The sequence below is a fragment of the Panulirus ornatus genome, chromosome 5, assembly GCF_036320965.1.
Source record: "Panulirus ornatus isolate Po-2019 chromosome 5, ASM3632096v1, whole genome shotgun sequence".
Lineage (NCBI taxonomy): Eukaryota > Metazoa > Arthropoda > Malacostraca > Decapoda > Palinuridae > Panulirus > Panulirus ornatus.
This window is the reverse complement of record NC_092228.1, coordinates 19,538,955-19,557,905: the sequence shown is the minus strand read 5'-3', so window position 1 is coordinate 19,557,905 and position 18,951 is coordinate 19,538,955. Positions and strand designations below refer to the sequence as shown.

The following is an 18,951-nucleotide window of genomic DNA, read 5'->3' as shown; positions in this document are numbered from 1 at the left end:
CCCAGACGCTTAACATGCCCTGGTTCAATCCATTGACAGCATGTCGACCCTGGTATACCACATCGTTCCAATTCACTCTATTCCTTGCATGCCTTTCACCCTCCTGCATGTTCAGGCCCCGATCACTCAAAATCTTTTTCACTCCATCTTTCCACCTCCAATTTGGTCTCCCACTTTGCCTCGTTCCCTCCACCTCTGACACGTATATCCTCTTGGTCAATCTTTCCTCACTCATTCTCTCCATGTGACCAAACCATTTCAAAACACCCTCCTCTGCTCTCTCAACCACACTCTTTTTATTACCACACATCTCTCTTACCCTATTATTACTTACTCGATCAAACCACCTCACACCACATATTGTCCTCAGACATCTCATTTCCAGCACATCCACCCTCCTGCGCACAACTCTATCCATAGCCCACGCCTCGCAACCATATAACATTGTTGGAACCACTATTCCTTCAAACATACCCATTTTTGCTTTCCGAGATAATGATCTCGACTTCACACATTCTTCAAGGCTCCCAGAATTTTCGCCCCCTCCCCCACCCTATGATTCACTTCCGCTTCCATGGTTCCATCCGCTGCCAAACCCACTCCCAGATATCTAAAACACTTCACTTCCTCCAGTTTTTCTCCATTCAAACTTACCTCCCGATTTATTATTGTTATTATTGTTATTATTATTATTATTATTTTTTTTTTTTTTTTTTGCCGCTGTCTCCCGCGTTTGCGAGGTAGCGCAAGGAAACAGATGAAAGAAATGGCCCAACCCACCCCCATACACATGTATGTACATACGTCCACACACGCAAATATACATACCTACACAGCTTTCCATGGTTTACCCCAGACGCTTCACATGCCTTGATTCAATCCACTGACAGCACGTCAACCCTGGTATACCACATCGCTCCAATTCACTCTATTCCTTGCCCTCCTTTCACCCTCCTGCATGTTCAGGCCCTGATCACACAAAATCTTTTTCACTCCATCTTTCCACCTCCAATTTGGTCTCCCTCTTCTCCTCGTTCCCTCCACCTCCGACACATATATCCTCTTGGTCAGTCTTTCCTCACTCATTCTCTCCATGTGACCAAACCATTTCAAAACACCCTCTTCTGCTCTCTCAACCATGCTCTTTTTATTTCCACACATCTCTCTTACCCTTACGTTACTTACTCGATCAAACCACCTCACACCACACATTGTCCTCAAACATCTCATTTCCAGCACATCCATCCTCCTGCGCACAACTTTATCCATAGTCTACGCCTCACAACCATACAACATTGTTGGAACCACTATTCCTTCAAACATACCTATTTTTGCTTTCCGAGATAATGTTCTCAACTTCCACACATTCTTCAAGGCTCCCAGAATTTTCACCCCCTCCCCCACCCTATGATCCACTTCTGCTTCCATGGTTCCATCCGCTGCCAGATCCACTCCCAGATATCTAAAACACTTCACTTCCTCCAGTTTTTCTCCATTCAAACTCACCTCCCAATTGACTTGACCCTCAACCCTACTGTACCTAATAACCTTGCTCTTATTCACATTTACTCTTAACTTTCTTCTTTCACACACTTTACCAAACTCAGTCACCAGCTTCTGCAGTTTCTCACATGAATCAGCCACCAGCGCTGTATCATCAGCGAACAACAACTGACTCACTTCCCAAGCACTCTCATCCCCAACAGACTTCATACTTGCCCCTCTTTCCAAAACTCTTGCATTCATCTCCCTAACAACCCCATCCATAAACAAATTAAACAACCATGGAGACATCACACACCCCTGCCGCAAACCTACATTCACTGAGAACCAATCACTTTCCTCTCTTCCTACACGTACACATGCCTTACATCCTCGATAAAAACTTTTCACTGCTTCTAACAACTTGCTTCCCACACCATATATTCTTAATACCTTCCACAGAGCATCTCTATCAACTCTATCATATGCCTTCTCCAGATCCGTAAATGCTACATACAAATCCATTTGCTTTTCTAAGTATTTCTCACATACATTCTTCAAAGCAAACACCTGATCCACACATCCTCTACCACTTCTGAAACCACACTGCTCTTCCCCAATCTGATGCTCTGTACATGCCTTCACCCTCTCAATCAATACCCTCCCATATAATTTGCCAGGAATACTCAACAAACTTATACCTCTGTAATTTGAGCACTCACTCTTATCCCCTTTGCCTTTGTACAATGGCACTATGCACGCATCCCGCCAATCCTCAGGCACCTCACCATGAGTCATACATACATTAAATAACCTTACCAACCAGTCAACAATACAGTCACCCCCTTTTTTAATAAATTCCACTGCAATACCATCCAAACCTGCTGCCTTGCCGGCTTTCATCCTCCGCAAAGCTTTTACTACCTCTTCTCTGTTTACCAAATCATTTTCCCTAACCCTCTCACTTTGCACACCACCTCGACCAAAACACCCTATATCTGCCACTCTATCATCAAACACATTCAACAAACCTTCAAAATACTCACTCCATCTCCTTCTCACATCACCACTACTTGTTATCACCTCCCCATTTGCGTCCTTCACTGAAGTTCCCATTTGCTCCCTTGTCTTACGCACTTTATTTACCTCCTTCCAGAACATCTTTTTATTCTCCCTAAAATTTAATGATACTCTCTCACCCCAACTCTCATTTGCCTTCTTTTTCACCTCTTGCACCTTTCTCTTGACCTCCTGTCTCTTTCTTTTATACATCTCCCACTCAATTGCATTTTTTCCCTGCAAAAATCGTCCAAATGCCTCTCTCTTCTCTCTCACTAATAATCTTACTTCTTCATCCCACCACTCACTACCCTTTCTAATCAACCCACCTCCCACGCTTCTCATGCCACAAGCATCTTTTGCGCAATCCATCACTGATTCCCTAAATACATCCCATTCCTCCCCCACTCCCCTTATTTTCATTGTTCTCACCTTTTTGCATTCTGTACTCAGTCTCTCCTGGTACTTCCTCACACAAGTCTCCTTCCCAAGCTCACTTACTCTCACCACCCTCTTCACCCCAACATTCACTCTTCTTTTCTGAAAACCCATACAAATCTTCACCTTAGCCTCCACAAGATAATAATCAGACATCCCTCCAGTTGCACCTCTCTGCACATTAACATCCAAAAGTCTCTCTTTTGCGCGCCTGTCAATTAACACGTAATCCAGTAACGCTCTCTGGCTATCTCTCCTACTTACATACATATACTTATGTATATCTCGCTTTTTAAACCAGGTATTCCCAATCACCAGTCCTTTTTCAACACATAAATCTACAAGCTCTTCACCATTTCCAATTATTCCCTCAACTGCCACATTACTCACCTTTGCATTCAAATCACCCATCACTATAACCCGGTCTCGTGCATCAAAACCACTAACACACTCATTCAGCTGCTCCCAAAACACTTGCCTCTCATGATCTTTCTTCTCATGCCCAGGTGCATATGCACCAATAATCACCCATCTCTCTCCATCAACTTTCAGTTTTACCCATATTAATCGAGAATTTACTTTCTTACATTCTATCACATACTCCCACAACTCCTGTTTCAGGAGTACTGCTACTCCTTCCCTTGCTCTTGTCCTCTCACTAACCCCTGACTTTACTCCCAAGACATTCCCAAATCGCTCTTCCCCTTTACCCTTGAGCTTCGTTTCACTCAGAGCCAAAAATCCAGGTTCCTTTCCTCAAACATATATATATATATATATTTTTCTTTCAAACTATTCGCCATTTCCCACATTAGCGAGGTAGCGTTAAGAACAGAGGACTGGGCCTTTGAAGGAATACCCTCACCTGGCCCAATTCTCTGTTCCTTCTTTTGGAAAATTAAAAAAAAAAACGAGAGGGGAGGATTTCCAGCCCCCCGTTCCCTCCTCTTTTAGTCGCCTTCTACGACACACAGGGAATACGTGGGAAGTATTCTTAATCCCCTATCCCCAGGGATAATATATATATATATATATATATATATATATATATATATATATATTTTTTTTTTTTTTTTTTTTTTTCATACGATTCGCCATTTCCCGCGTTAGCGAGGTAGCGTTAAGAACAGAGGACTGGGCCTTAGAGGGAAAATCCTAACCTGGCCCCCTTCTCTGTTCCTTCTTTTAAAAAAAAAAAAAAAAAAAAAAAAAAAAACGAGAGGGGAGGATTTCCAGCCACCCGCTCCCTCCCCTTTTAGTCGCCTTCTACGACACGCAGGGAATACGTGGGAAGTATTCTTTCTCCCCTATATATATATATATATATATATATATATTTTTTTTTTGCTTTGTCGCTGTCTCCCGCGTTTGCGAGGTAGCGCAAGGAAACAGACGAAAGAAATGGCCCAACCCACCCCCATACACATGTATATACATACATCCACACACACAAATATACATACCTACACAGCTTTCCATGGTTTACCCCAGACGCTTCACATGCCTTGATTCAATCCACTGACAGCACGTCAACCCCGGTATACCACATCGCTCCAATTCACTCTATTCCTTGCCCTCCTTTCACCCTCCTGCATGTTCAGGCCCCGATCACACAAAATCTTTTTCACTCCATCTTTCCACCTCCAATTTGGTCTCCCTCTTCTCCTCGTTCCCTCCACCTCCGACACATATATCCTCTTGGTCAATCTTTCCTCACTCATTCTCTCCATGTGCCCAAACCATTTCAAAACACCTTCTTCTGCTCTCTCAACCACGCTCTTTTTATTTCCACACATCTGTCTTACCCTTACGTTACTTACTCGATCAAACCACCTCACACCACACATTGTCCTCAAACATCTCATTTCCAGCACATCCATCCTCCTGCGCACAACTCTATCCATAGCCCACGCCTCGCAACCATACAACATTGTTGGAACCACTATTCCTTCAAACATACCCATTTTTGCTTTCCGAGATAATGTTCTCGCCTTCCACACATTCTTCAACACTTCCAGAACCTTCGCCCCCTCCCCCACCTTGTGACTCACTTCTGCTTCCATGGTTCCATCTGCTGCTAAATCCACTCCTAGATATCTAAACCATTTCACTTCCTCCAGTTTTTCTCCATTCAAACTTACCTCCCAATTGACTTGTCCCTCAACCCTACTGTACCTAATAACCTTACTCTTATTCGCATTTACTCTCGGCTTTCTTCTTTCTCACAGTTTACCAAACTCAGTCACCAGCTTCTGCGGTTTCTGACCTGAATCAGCCTTCAGCGCTTTAATCATCAGCAAACAACAACTGACTCACTTCCCAAGTCCTCTCATCCACAACAGACTGCATACTCACCCCTCTCTCCAAAACTCTTGTATTCACCTCCCTAACAACCCCATCCATAAACAAATTAAACAACCATGGAGACATCACGCACCCCTGCTGCAAAGATACATTCACTGGAAACCAATCACTTTCCTTTCTTCGTACTCGTACAGACTTATACATATATACACATGTACATATTCTTACTTGCTTGATTTCATCCATTTCTGTCGCTACCCTGCCCCACAGGAAGTAGCATCACTAACCATGCTTCAGCGAAGTAGCACCAGGAAACAGACAAAAAAGGCCACATTTGTTCACACTCAGTCTCTAGCTTTCGTGTGTAATGCACCGAAACCACAGCTCCCTTTCCACATCCAGGCCCCACAGACCTTTTCATGGCTTACCCCAGATGCTTCACATGCCCTGTTTCAGTCCATTGACATTACGTCAACCCCAGTATACCACATTGTTCTAATTCAATCTCTTCCTTGCATGCCTCTCACTCTCATGTATGTACAGGCCCTGATCGCTCAAAATCTTTTTCATACCATCCTTCCACCTCCACTTTGGTCTCCCACTTCTCCTTGTTCCCTTCACCTCTGACACATATATCCTCTTTGTCAATCTTTCCTCACTCATTCTCTCCATATGTCCAAACCATTTCAACACACCCTTTTCTGCTCTCTCAACCACACTCTTTTTATTTCCACACATCTCTCTTACCCTTTCATTTCTTACTCGATCAAACCACCTCACACCTCATATTGTCCTCAGACATTTCATTTCCAACACTTCCACCCTCCTTCATACATCCCTATTTATAGCCCATGCCTTGCAACCATATAACATTGTTGGAACTACCATTCCTTCAAACATACCCATTTTTGCTCTCCAAGATAATGTTCTCTCCTTCCTCACATTCTTCATCGCTCCCAGAACCACATTTCATTTCCAACACTTCCACCCTCCTTCATACATCCCTATCCATAGCCCATGCCTTGCAACCATATAACATTGTTGGAACTACTATTCCTTCAAACATACCCATTTTTGCTCTCCAAGATAATGTTCTCTCCTTCCTCACATTCTTCATCGCTCCCAGAACCTTCGCCCCCTCCCCCACCGTGACTCACTTCTGCTTCCATGGTTCGGTTCTTTGCTAAGTTCACTTCCAGATATCTAAAACACTTCACCACCCAATTTTTCTCCATTTAAACTCAGTTAACTTATCCCTCAACCTACTTAACCTAAAACCTTGTTCTTATTCACATTTACTCTCAACTTTCTCCTTTAACACGCTTTTCTAAACTCTGCTACCAACTTCTGCAGTTTCTCACTCGAATCAGCCACTGGAGCTGTATCGTCAGCAAACAACTGACTCTCTTCCCGGGCCCTCTTATCACCAACAGACTGCATACTCACCCCTCTCTCCAAAACTCTTGCATTTTCCTCCTTAACCATCCCATCCATAAACAAATTAAACAACCATGGGGACATCACACACCCCTGCCGCAGACCGACATTCACTGGGAGCCAATCACTTTCCTCTCTTCCTACTTGCACACATGCCTTACGTCCTTGGTAAAACTTTTCACTGCTTCTAGCAACTTACCTCCCTCAGCATATACTCTTAAAACCTTCCACAAAGCGTCTCTATCAACCCTATTATATGCCTTCTCCAGATTAGAAAGGGTAGTGAGAGGTGGGATGAAGAAGTAAAGTTGTTAGTGAAAGAGAAAAGAGAGGTGTTTGGATGATACTTGCAGGGAAGTAGTACACATGACTGGGAGATATATAGAAGGAAGCAGTAGGAGGTCATGAGAAAGGTGCAAGGTTGGAAAGAGGGCGAATGAATGTTAGGGTGAGAGTATCATTAAATTTTAGGGAGAATAAAAGGATATTTTGGAAGGAGATAAATAAAGTGCTTAAGATAAGAGAACAAATGGGAACATCAGTGAAGGGGGCAAGTGGGGAAGTGATAACAGGTAGTGATGAAGTGAGGAGATAGAGTGAGTATTTTGAAGGTTAGTTGAATGTGTTTGATGATATAGTGGTAGATATAGGGTGTTTTGGTTGAGGTGGTGTGTGAAGTGAGAGGGTCAGGGAGAATGGTTTGGTTAAGAGAGAAGAGTTAGTGAAAGCTTTGCAGAAGAAGAAATCTAGCAAGGCAGCAGGTTTGGATGGTATTGCAGTGGAATTTATTAAAAAAGGGGTGACTGTGTTGTTGATTGGTTGGTAAGGACATTCAAGGTATGTATGGATTGAGAGATCACTATCTGGAAGAGCATAGATGTGTATATTTGACAATATAGTATTCCTGATGGTGTTGTATGGATGTGAGGAATGGGCTGTAGATGAGAGTACATGGTAAAGGGTGGATGTGTTAGAAATAGAAATGAAATGTCGAAGGACGATGTAGATGTGAGTATGGTTGATAGAATAAGAAATGATACGGTAAGAGAGAGGTGTGAAGATAAGAAGGGGGTGGGTAAGAGAACTAAGGGTAAGAGAGAGGTGGGGAGATAAGAAGAGGGTGGGTGATAGAACTAAAGAGGCTGTGCTGAAATGGTTTGGACATATGGAGAGAATGAGTGAGGAGAGCTTGACATAGAGGATATATGCATCAAGTGTGGAGGGGACAAGAAGGGGAAGACCTAATTGGAGTTAGAAGAATACAGTGATAAGCAGTTTTGATTACAGGTTGTACCTCTTTAATCCAGCAACCTTGGGACCTGGCCATTTCCAGACCGCAGAAAATACCAGAAAACAGAAATTGATCCCTAAATCATAAACAGTTGATGATCCAATCTCATAGTACTCACATGAAGTAACTCCACCTTTTCAAGCTTAGATAATGATTTATGCTTATTCTTATTAGCACTAGCACCATCTTATGCACCTCTTAGTGTCTTGGATGACATCCTGAAGGGCTAAAATACAGCTGAATATAAGAAATTAAGAGGACTGTTAATTAGTATGGCTGCAGTGTAAATAGATTTTGGTGCCTTAGTGCTGTTAACATTGCTGCCCTGGTGGTAGATCCTCAATCTGATAACTGATGGCAGCAGATTCAAAATGTGCCAGACAATGGGAGTTGCTAGACTACAGAGTGCTGGACTGGAGAGGTACATCCTGCACTTGGGGCCTGAACATGATGGAAGGTGTAAGGCATGCATGGGATTGAGTGAATTATAGTGATGTAGTACACAGAGGTGCAACATGCTGTCAGTAGGTTGAACCAGGTCAGTTGAAGCAATCAGGGGAAATCACAAAGAGGTCTGTGGGGTCTGGTTTTGGGTAGAGTGCTTTGATTTTGATGCATTACATATGACAGCTAGAGAGTGGATGAGAGCAGATGAGGGCATTTCTTCATCTGTTCCTTGTACTACCTTGCTAACATGGGAAATGGTGAACAAATATGGGAAAAAGCAGTGTGGTTTCAGAAGTGGTAGAGGATGTGTGGATCAGGTATTTGCTTTGAAGAATGTATGTGAGAAATACTTAGAAAAGCAAATGGATTTGTATGTAGCATTTATGGATCTGGAGAAGGCATATGATAGAGTTGATAGAGATGCTCTGTGGAAGGTACTAAGAATATATGGTGTGGGAGGCAAGTTGTTAGAAGCAGTGAAAAGTTTTTATCGAGGATGCAAAGCATGTGTATGTGTAGTAAGAGAGGAAAGTGATTGGTTCTTAGTGAATGTAGGTTTGCGGCAGGGGTGTGTGATGTCTCCATGGTTGTTTAATTTGTTTGTGGATGGGGTTGTTAGGGAGGTGAATGCAAGAGTTTTGGAAAGAGGGGCAAGTATGCAGTCTGTTGTGGATGAGAGAGCTTGGGAAGTGAGTCAGTTGTTGTTCGCTGATGATACAGCGCTGGTGGCTGATTCAGGTGAGAAACTGTAGAAGCTGGTGACTGAGTTTGGTAAAGTGTGTGAAAGAAGAAAGTTAAGAGTAAATGTGAGTAAGAGCAAGGTTATTAGGTACAGTAGGGTTGAGGGTCAAGTCAATTGGGAGGTAAGTTTGAATGGAGAAAAACTGGAGGAAGTAAAGTGTTTTAGATATCTGGGAGTGGATCTGGCAGCGGATGGAACCATGGAAGCGGAAGTGAATCATAGGGTGGGGGAGGGGGCGAAAATCCTGGGAGCCTTGAAGAATGTTTGGAAGTCGAGAACATTATCTCGGAAAGCAAAAATGGGTATGTTTGAAGGAATAGTGGTTCCAACAATGTTGTATGGTTGCGAGGCGTGGGCTATGGATAGAGTTGTGCGCAGGAGGGTGGATGTGCTGGAAATGAGATGTTTGAGGACAATATGTGGTGTGAGGTGGTTTGATTGAGTAAGTAATGTAAGGGTAAGAGAGATGTGTGGAAATAAAAAGAGCGTGGTGGAGAGAGCAGAAGAGGGTGTTTTGAAATGGTTTGGGCACATGGAGAGAATGAGTGAGGATAGAGTGACCAAGAGGATATATGTGTTGGAGGTGGAGGGAACGAGGTGAAGTGGGAGACCAAATTGGAGGTGGAAAGATGGAGTGAAAAAGATTTTGAGTGCTCCGGGCCTGAACATGCAGGAGGGTGAAAGGCGGGCAAGGAATAGAGTGAATTGGATCAATGTGGTATACCGGGGTCGACGTGCTGTCAGTGGATTGAATCAGGGCATGTGAAGCGTCTGGGGTAAACCATGGAAAGTTGTGTGGGGCCTGGATGTGGAAAGGGAGCTGTGGTTTCGGGCATTATTGCATGACAGCTAGAGACTGAGTGTGAATGAATGGGGCCTTTGTTGTCTTTTCCTAGTGCTACCTCGCACACATGAGGGGGGAGGGGGATGGTATTCCATGTGTGGCGAGGTGGCGAGGGGAATGAATAAAGGCAGACAGTGTGAATTGTGTGCATGGGTATATATGTATGTGTCTGTTTGTGTACATTGAGATGTATAGGTATGTATATTTGCGTGTGTGGACGTGTATGTATATACATGTGTATGGGGGTGGGTTGGGCCATTTCTTTCGTCTGTTTCCTTGCGCTACCTCGCAAACACGGGAGACAGCGACAAAGCAAAAAAAATATATATATATATATATATATATATATATATATATATATATATATATATATATATATATATATATATATATATGTGTGTGTGTGTGTGTGTGTGTGTGTGTATATATATATATATATATATATATATATATATATATATATATATATATATATATATATATGTATATATATATATATATATATTTTTTCCGCTGTCTCCCGCGTTTGCGAGGTAGCGCAAGGAAACAGATGAAAGAAATGGCCCAACCCACCCCCATACACATGTATATACATACGTCCACACATGCAAATATACATACCTACACAGCTTACCACGGTTTACCCCAGACGCTTCACATGCCCTGATTCAATCCACTGACAGCACGTCAACCCCGGTATACCACATCGATCCAATTCACTCTATTCCTTGCCCTCCTTTCACTCTCCTGCATGTTCAGGCCCCGATCACACAAAATCTTTTTCACTCCATCTTTCCACCTCCAATTTGGTCTCCCACTTCTCCTCGTTCCCTCCACCTCCGACACATATATCCTCTTGGTCAATCTTTCCTCACTCATTCTCTCCATGTGCCCAAACCATTTCAAAACACCCTCTTCAGCTCTCTCAACCACGCTCTTTTTATTTCCACACATCTCTCTTACCCTTACGTTACTTACTCGATCAAACCACCTCACACCACACATTGTCCTCAAACATCTCATTTCCAGCACATCCATCCTCCTGCGCACAACTCTATCCATAGCCCACGCCTCGCAACCATACAGTATTGTTGGAACCACTATTCCTTCAAACATACCCATTTTTGCTTTCCGAGATAATGTTCTCGACTTCCACACATTCTTCAAGGCTCCCAGAATTTTCGCCCCCTCCCCCACCCTATGATCCGCTTCTGCTTCCATGGTTCCATCTGCTGCCAGATCCACTCCCAGATATCTAAAACACTTTACTTCCTCCAGTTTTTCTCCATTCAAACTTACCTCTCAATTGACTTGACCCTCAACCCTACTGTACCTAATAACCTTGCTCTTATTCACATTTACTCTTAACTTTCTTCTTTCACACACTTTAGCAAACTCAGTCACCAGCTTCTGCAGTTTCTCACATAAATCAGCCACCAGCGCTGTATCATCAGCGAACAACAACTGACTCACTTTCCAAGCTCTCTCATCCCCAACAGACTTCATACTTGCCCCTCTTTCCAAAACTCTTGCATTCACCTCCCTAACAACCTCATCCATAAACAAATTAAACAACCATGGAGACATCACACACCCCTGCCGCAAACCTACATTCACTGAGAACCAATCACTTTCCTCTCTTCCTACACATACACATGACTTACATCCTCGATAAAAACTTTTCACTGCTTCTAACAACTTGCCTCCCACACCATATATTCTTAATACCTTCCACAGAGCATCTCTATCAACTCTATCATATGCCTTCTCCAGATCCATAAATGCTACATACAAATCCATTTGCTTTTCTAAGTATTTCTCACATACATTCTTCAAAGCAAACACCTGATCCGCACATCCTCTACCACTTCTGAAACCACACTGCTCTTCCCCAATCTGATGCTCAGTACATCCCTTCACCCTCTCAATCAATACCCTCCCATATAATTTACCAGGAATACTCAACAAACTTATACCTCTGTAATTTGAGCACTCACTCTTATCCCCTTATATATATATATATATATATATATATATATATATATATATATTCTGTACTCAGTCTCTCCTGGTACTTCCTTACACAGGTCTCCTTCCCAAGCTCACTTACTCTCACCACTCTCTTCACCCCAACATTCACTCTTCTTTTCTGAAAACCCATACAAATCTTCACCTTAGCCTCCACAAGATAATGATCAGACATCCCTCCAGTTGCACCTCTCAGCACATTAACATCCAAAAGTCTCTCTTTCGCACGCCTGTCAATTAACACGTAATCCAATAACGCTCTCTGGCCATCTCTCCTACTTACATAAGTATACTTATGTATATCTCGCTTTTTAAACCAGGTATTCCCAATCATCAGTCCTTTTTCAGCACATAAATCTACAATCTCTTCACCATTTCCATTTACAACACTGAACACCCCATGTATACCAATTATTCCCTCAACTGCCACATTACTCACCTTTGCATTCAAATCACCCATCACTATAACCCGGTCTCGTGCATCAAAACCACTAACACACTCATTCAGCTGCTCCCAAAACACTTGCCTCTCATGATCTTTCTTCTCATGCCCAGGTGCATATGCACCAATAATCACCCACCTCTCTCCATCAACTTTCAGTTTTACCCATATTTATCGGGAATTTACTTTCTTACATTCTATCACATACTCCCACAACTCCTGTTTCAGGAGTATTGCTACTCTTTCCCTTGCTCTTGTCCTCTCACTAACCCCTGACTTTACTCCCCAGACATTCCCAAACCACTCTTCCCCTTTACCCTTGAGCTTCGTTTCACTCAGAGCCAAAACATCCAGGTTCCTTTCCTCAATGGAAGTAAGGGGAGTGGGGGAGGAATGGGATGTATTTAGGGAATCAGTGATGGATTGCGCAAAAGATGCTTGTGGTATGAGAAGAGTGGGAGGTGTGTTGATTAGAAAGGGTAGTGAGTGGTGGGATGAAGAAGTAAGAGTATTAGTGAAAGAGAAGAGAGAGGCATTTGGACGATTTTTGCAGGGAAAAAATGCAATTGAGTGGGAGATGTATAAAAGAAAGAGACAGGAGGTCAAGAGAAAGGTGCAAGAGGTGAAAAAAAGGGCAAATGAGAGTTGGGGTGAGAGAGTATCATTAAATTTTAGGGAGAATAAAAAGATGTTCTGGAAGGAGGTAAATAAAGTGCGTAAGACAAGGGAGCAAATGGGAACTTCAGTGAAGGGCGCAAATGGGGAGGTGATAACAAGTAGTGGTGATGTGAGAAGGAGATGGAGTGAGTATTTTGAAGGTTTGTTGAATGTGTTTGATGATAGAGTGGCAGATATAGGGTGTTTTGGTCGAGGTGGTGTGCAAAGTGAGAGGGTTAGGGAAAATGATTTGGTAAACAGAGAAGAGGTAGTGAAAGCTTTGCGGAAGATGAAAGCCGGCAAGGCAGCAGGTTTGGATGGTATTGCAGTGGAATTTATTAAAAAAGGGGGTGACTGTATTGTCGACTGGTTGGTAAGGTTATTTAATGTATGTATGACTCATGGTGAGGTGCCTGAGGATTGGCGGAATGCGTGCATAGTGCCATTGTACAAAGGCAAAGGGGATAAGAGTGAGTGCTCAAATTACAGAGGTATAAGTTTGTTGAGAATTCCTGGTAAATTATATGGGAGGGTATTGATTGAGAGGGTGAAGGCATGTACAGAGCATCAGATTGGGGAAGAGCAGTGTGGTTTCAGAAGTGGTAGAGGATGTGTGGATCAGGTGTTTGCTTTGAAGAATGTATGTGAGAAATACTTAGAAAAGCAAATGGATTTGTATGTAGCGTTTATGGATCTGGAGAAGGCATATGATAGAGTTGATAGAGATGCTCTGTGGAAGGTATTAAGAATATATGGTGTGGGAGGAAAGTTGTTAGAAGCAGTGAAAAGTTTTTATCGAGGATGTAAGGCATGTGTACGTGTAGGAAGAGAGGAAAGTGATTGGTTCTCAGTGAATGTAGGTTTGCGGCAGGGGTGTGTGATGTCTCCATGGTTGTTTAATTTGTTTATGGATGGGGTTGTTAGGGAGGTAAATGCAAGAGTTTTGGAAAGAGGAGCAAGTATGAAGTCTGTTGTGGATGAGAGAGCTTGGGAAGTGAGTCAGTTGTTGTTCGCTGATGATACAGCGCTGGTGGCTGATTCATGTGAGAAACTGCAGAAGCTGGTGACCTGAGTTTGGTAAAGTGTGTGGAAGAAGAAAGTTAAGAGTAAATGTGAATAAGAGCAAGGTTATTAGGTACAGTAGGGTTGAGGGTCAAGTCAATTGGGAGGTGAGTTTGAATGGAGAAAAACTGGAGGAAGTGAAGTGTTTTAGATATCTGGGAGTGGATCTGGCAGCGGATGGAACCATGGAAGCGGAAGTGGATCATAGGGTGGGGGAGGGGGCGAAAATTCTGGGAGCCTTGAAGAATGTGTGGAAGTCGAGAACATTATCTCGGAAAGCAAAAATGGGTATGTTTGAAGGAATAGTGGTTCCAACAATGTTGTATGGTTGCGAGGCGTGGGCTATGGATAGAGTTGTGCGCAGGAGGATGGATGTGCTGGAAATGAGATGTTTGAGGACAATGTGTGGTGTGAGGTGGTTTGATCGAGTGAGTAACGTAAGGGTAAGAGAGATGTGTGGAAATAAAAAGAGCGTGGTTGAGAGAGCAGAAGAGGGTGTTTTGAAGTGGTTTGGGCACATGGAGAGAATGAGTGAGGAAAGATTGACCAAGAGGATATATGTGTCGGAGGTGGAGGGAACGAGGAGAAGAGGGAGACCAAATTGGAGGTGGAAAGATGGAGTGAAAAAGATTTTGTGTGATCGGGGCCTGAACATGCAGGAGGGTGAAAGGAGGGCAAGGAATAGAGTGAATTGGAGCGATGTGGTATACCGGGGTTGACGTGCTGTCAGTGGATTGAATCAAGGCATGTGAAGCGTCTGGGGTAAACCATGGAAAGCTGTGTAGGTATGTATATTTGCGTGTGTGGACGTATGTATATACATGTGTAGGGGGGGGGTTGGGCCATTTCTTTCGTCTGTTTCCTTGCGCTACCTCGCAAACGCGGGAGACAGCGACAAAGTATAATAAATAAATAAAAAATATATATATATATATATATATATATATGGAAGCGGAAGTGGATCATAGGGTGGGGGAGGGGGCGAAAATTCTGGGAGCCTTGAAGAATGTGTGGAAGTCGAGAACATTATCTCGGAAAGCAAAAATGGGTATGTTTGAAGGAATAGTTGTTCCAACAATGTTGTATGGTTGCGAGGCGTGGGCTATGGATAGAGTTGTGCGCAGGAGGATGGATGTGCTGGATATGAGATGTTTGAGGACAATGTGTGGTGTGAGGTGGTTTGATCGAGTAAGTAACATAAGGGTAAGAGAGATGTGTGGAAATAAAAAGAGCGTGGTTGAGAGAGCAGAAGAGGGTGTTTTGAAATGGTTTGGGCACATGGAGAGAATGAGTGAGGAAAGATTGACCAAGAAGATATATGTGTCGGAGGTGGAGGGAACGAGGAGAAGTGGGAGACCAAATTGGAGGTGGAAAGATGGAGTGAAAAAGATTTTGTGTGATTGGGGCCTGAACATGCAGGAGGGTGAAAGGAGGGCAAGGAATAGAGTGAATTGGATTGATGTGGTATACCGGGGTTGACGTGCTGTCAGTGGATTGAATCAGGGCATGTGAAGCGTTTGGGGTAAACCATGGAAAGCTGTGTAGGTATGTAGATTTGCGTGTGTGGACGTATGTATATACATGCGTATGGGGGTGGGTTGGGCCATTTCTTTCGTCTGTTTCCTTGCACTACCTCGCAAACGCAGGGAGACAGCGACAAAGCAAAAAAAAAAAAAATATATAGTTAGCATACATCCTGGTATTTGCATAAGTTCCTGTACTACCACCACTGTGGTAAGTGAAATAACTTCTGTTTATGATTTTCACATTTTTTGCTTATTTGTTGATTTGTGAATTTGTTTCTTTCTTTCAAGGAATTTTATGACAACTTTTTCTTCTGGTTAGTGAATTTGTGTTTCTTTCTTTCAAAGATTCCTGAGACATGGAGGGAATTCACATCTGGACACATCTGGTGACCTCTTACCCAGGCTGTGCCAGATTGGTGTCTACTGCATCAGCTTGTGACCAAGGCTGCTCCTGCTGATGGCTGCACCAGTTTGATGGCTTCTGATGTAACCTTTCACCCAGGCTGCTTCCCTGTTACTGCCTGCACCATTCTGTTGGCTTCTACACCAACCTCTGACCCAGGCTGCTTTTGACACTTGCTGTGTTTAGTCTGTTAGTCACCACACCATCCTCTAACCCAGGCTCCTCCTGGTGCTGGCTGTACCAGTCTTGTGACTCATACACAGATATCTGACCATGGCCCAGGCTTTTGGTAAAGAGGAAATGCACTGTGTAAGGACTGCCAGTTATTCATTGTTATACTCAACAAATATCACATGCTTTTAGCCAGAAAGCTAATGATCTAAAATTGGCTGATTTAGCAACATAATATCCAGATAAAGGAGAGAGAGAGAGAGAGAGAGAGAGAGAGAGAGAGAGAGAGAGAGAGAGAGAGAGAGACTGCACTAATTGATATGGCAATGCATACTTGATCATTTGTCCTTGAGGGGAGTAAGAGTAAGACTATGTGTTCTTTTTCAGTTGATAAAGGTATTATTCCACAAGGTGGACAGACTGGAAGCTGTGAGAGCTCTGACAGTAATGATGAAACAATAATCACCTCCTCCTTAGGTGACTGTTACATTAATAACCTACCATGTGAACTTCTGATGCACATCTTCTCATTCTTGAGTGTGCCAGATTTGTGTATCAGTGTGGCTCCAGTTTGTACTACCTGGAGAAATTTGTCCAAGAGTCCCACTCTCTGGACACATCTTGTGTTCCAGGAGGAGACTGAGGGAGAGCAAGTTCGTATTTTACTAGAGCGGTCACCTCTCTTGCTCTCACTCAAGTTAAAAGGACGTAAGGACTGTTGGGATTTGCTTCTGCAGGTGTCCACCTCCTGCACCAAACTTAAAGAACTTACCTTGAACCATTGCTGCTTGTCAAAGTCTGGTTTTGAATTGTTGATGGAAAATTGCCCTGACATTTGTTACTTGGATTTGGATTTATCTTATGTGTATGGCATTGACTTTTATGATGTGATAAGGGGGTTTCACCACTTGCAACATTTAAGCCTATGTTATTGTGGTTTTTTAGATGGTTCAGGACTGGCAATCATTGCCAAACATTGTCAGCTTCTTGAATACCTTAATATTGAGGGTAATCCACACATTTATGATGATGCAGTTGTATGCATGACAAAAGAGCTTTCTCACTGCCTCAAGAATCTCTTCCTTGATGGCAGCAATCTTACAGACACTGCATATCAGTCACTTCAAGCTTGCAAAAAACTCCAAAAACTTGGAGTTTCATCCTGTGAACAGATGACAGACATTAGTCTCACTGGGTTCTCTGGACTGAAATATCTCACTTTTCTGAAACTTCACTGTGGTACAAAGTTAACTCCAGGAGGTTTTTTGTCACTTTTCTGCCCTGAAAGTTTGCCTTTCTTGACACATTTAGACCTTGAATTATGTTCCCTTGTTGATGATAATGTACTGAAGGCTCTGTCATGCTCTTGTCCCAGGCTAGTCCATCTAGTGTTGCAGTGGTGCAGGGAGGTGACAGATGCAGGCATCAGTGCTATCATTGCCGCTTGCCCAAGGCTTCGTGTCCTTGACCTGGCTGGGGTCGTGCAACTTACAGGAGTGGCCTTCATTGATCTTCCCTCCTCTCTCCCTGACCTACTTATTTTAGATTTGGAACATTGCAGTAGAGTGGACAGTATGATCTTGCAATGCATAGTGGCTCAGAAGCCTTCAGTTAGAGTGTTGAATTACTGGGGTAAACAGGTGATTCCCCCTGGCCCAGATGGCAGTGATGAAAATAAAGAAAGGAGGAACTGTTTGCAAGGGAAGTGGACCACTCCACGCTTGCCAGTATGGATAATGAGGTATTACTGAATATTACCCTATGAAGAATAGTAGTGCAATTAGATATCTTGTGGACAGTACACAACTTTATTTGGTTGAATAAGTCATGACAATGTAGATAAAAAACAAACCAAAAGCAAAACAGAACAAAACAAAATCAAATAGGTTAGACTTGTCAGATAATTCTGTGTGAACTATTCTAACAAAATACTCATGTATTGATAATGAAATGGCTCTGGATATTCATTGCATTATGAACATTAGAATTAGTTTCAGTCTTTGATCTTTTCTCTTTATTCTTGACTTAGCCACAGCAAACACAGAAAGAGAGTTTGATGCTGTAATATTGTTACTTTTAAAGGAAGGCCTGGATACAGATGTATATGATGTTAGTATTAAAAACCATTGCAAGTTATTACAAAATGTAATGTGTATCAGAAAACCCTTAAGGATACATTAGAACTCTCTAGTTGAATGCTTATCTTAGGACATGTAGCTTGTCCTTTAAACTGTTGTGTGACCATTTCACTTGGTATTGTACTTCAAGTTATATTGTTAATTTGTCCAATGTATGATAGTTCCTTGTGGAGTCATGTGTCTGCTGTAGTTAATGGATTATACAAATTTATTGATTGATTTGCTTGATAATGCCTATGTGTACCACTGGAAATTGATAGATTGTTATAAGTGTTATATCCCTCCTGTTTGTGGAGTGGATGGTATGTTACTGATATGTTAAATATATTAACTCGTGAAAAGCCTTCACCGTAGATGACCCTTGAAAGAGTAGTGGAAGTGGGTGGTGTGCCACGAAAGTAGTGCCACAGCTGTAGTGGATGGCATTATTACCTTTTGGTATTTCCTGATTGTGCATACAGGGAGTGAGTTTGACGCTCA

At 42.7% G+C, this 18,951-nt stretch overlaps 2 protein-coding genes across 9 annotated transcripts in view; both read left to right on the top strand.

Annotated features, from left to right (window-relative positions):
* The window catches only part of schlank (ceramide synthase schlank), a 211,608-nt gene that overhangs the window by 175,121 nt on the left and 17,536 nt on the right, over nt 1–18,951 (top strand). For 5 of the 8 annotated variants that reach the window (XM_071661799.1, XM_071661795.1, XM_071661800.1 and 2 more), the window contains one exon: nt 16,105–16,471. The exons of the other annotated variants lie outside the window; for them this stretch is intronic. The gene's annotated coding sequence lies outside the window, so the exon portion shown is untranslated. The remainder of the gene's footprint in view (nt 1–16,104; nt 16,472–18,951) is intronic. 8 annotated transcript variants of the gene reach the window in all.
* On the top strand, nt 16,849–18,084 carry LOC139748778 (F-box and leucine-rich repeat protein 13-like). The gene has a single exon (XM_071662213.1). It carries the CDS (start codon nt 16,849–16,851, stop codon nt 18,082–18,084), a length of 1,236 nt encoding a protein of 411 aa, XP_071518314.1.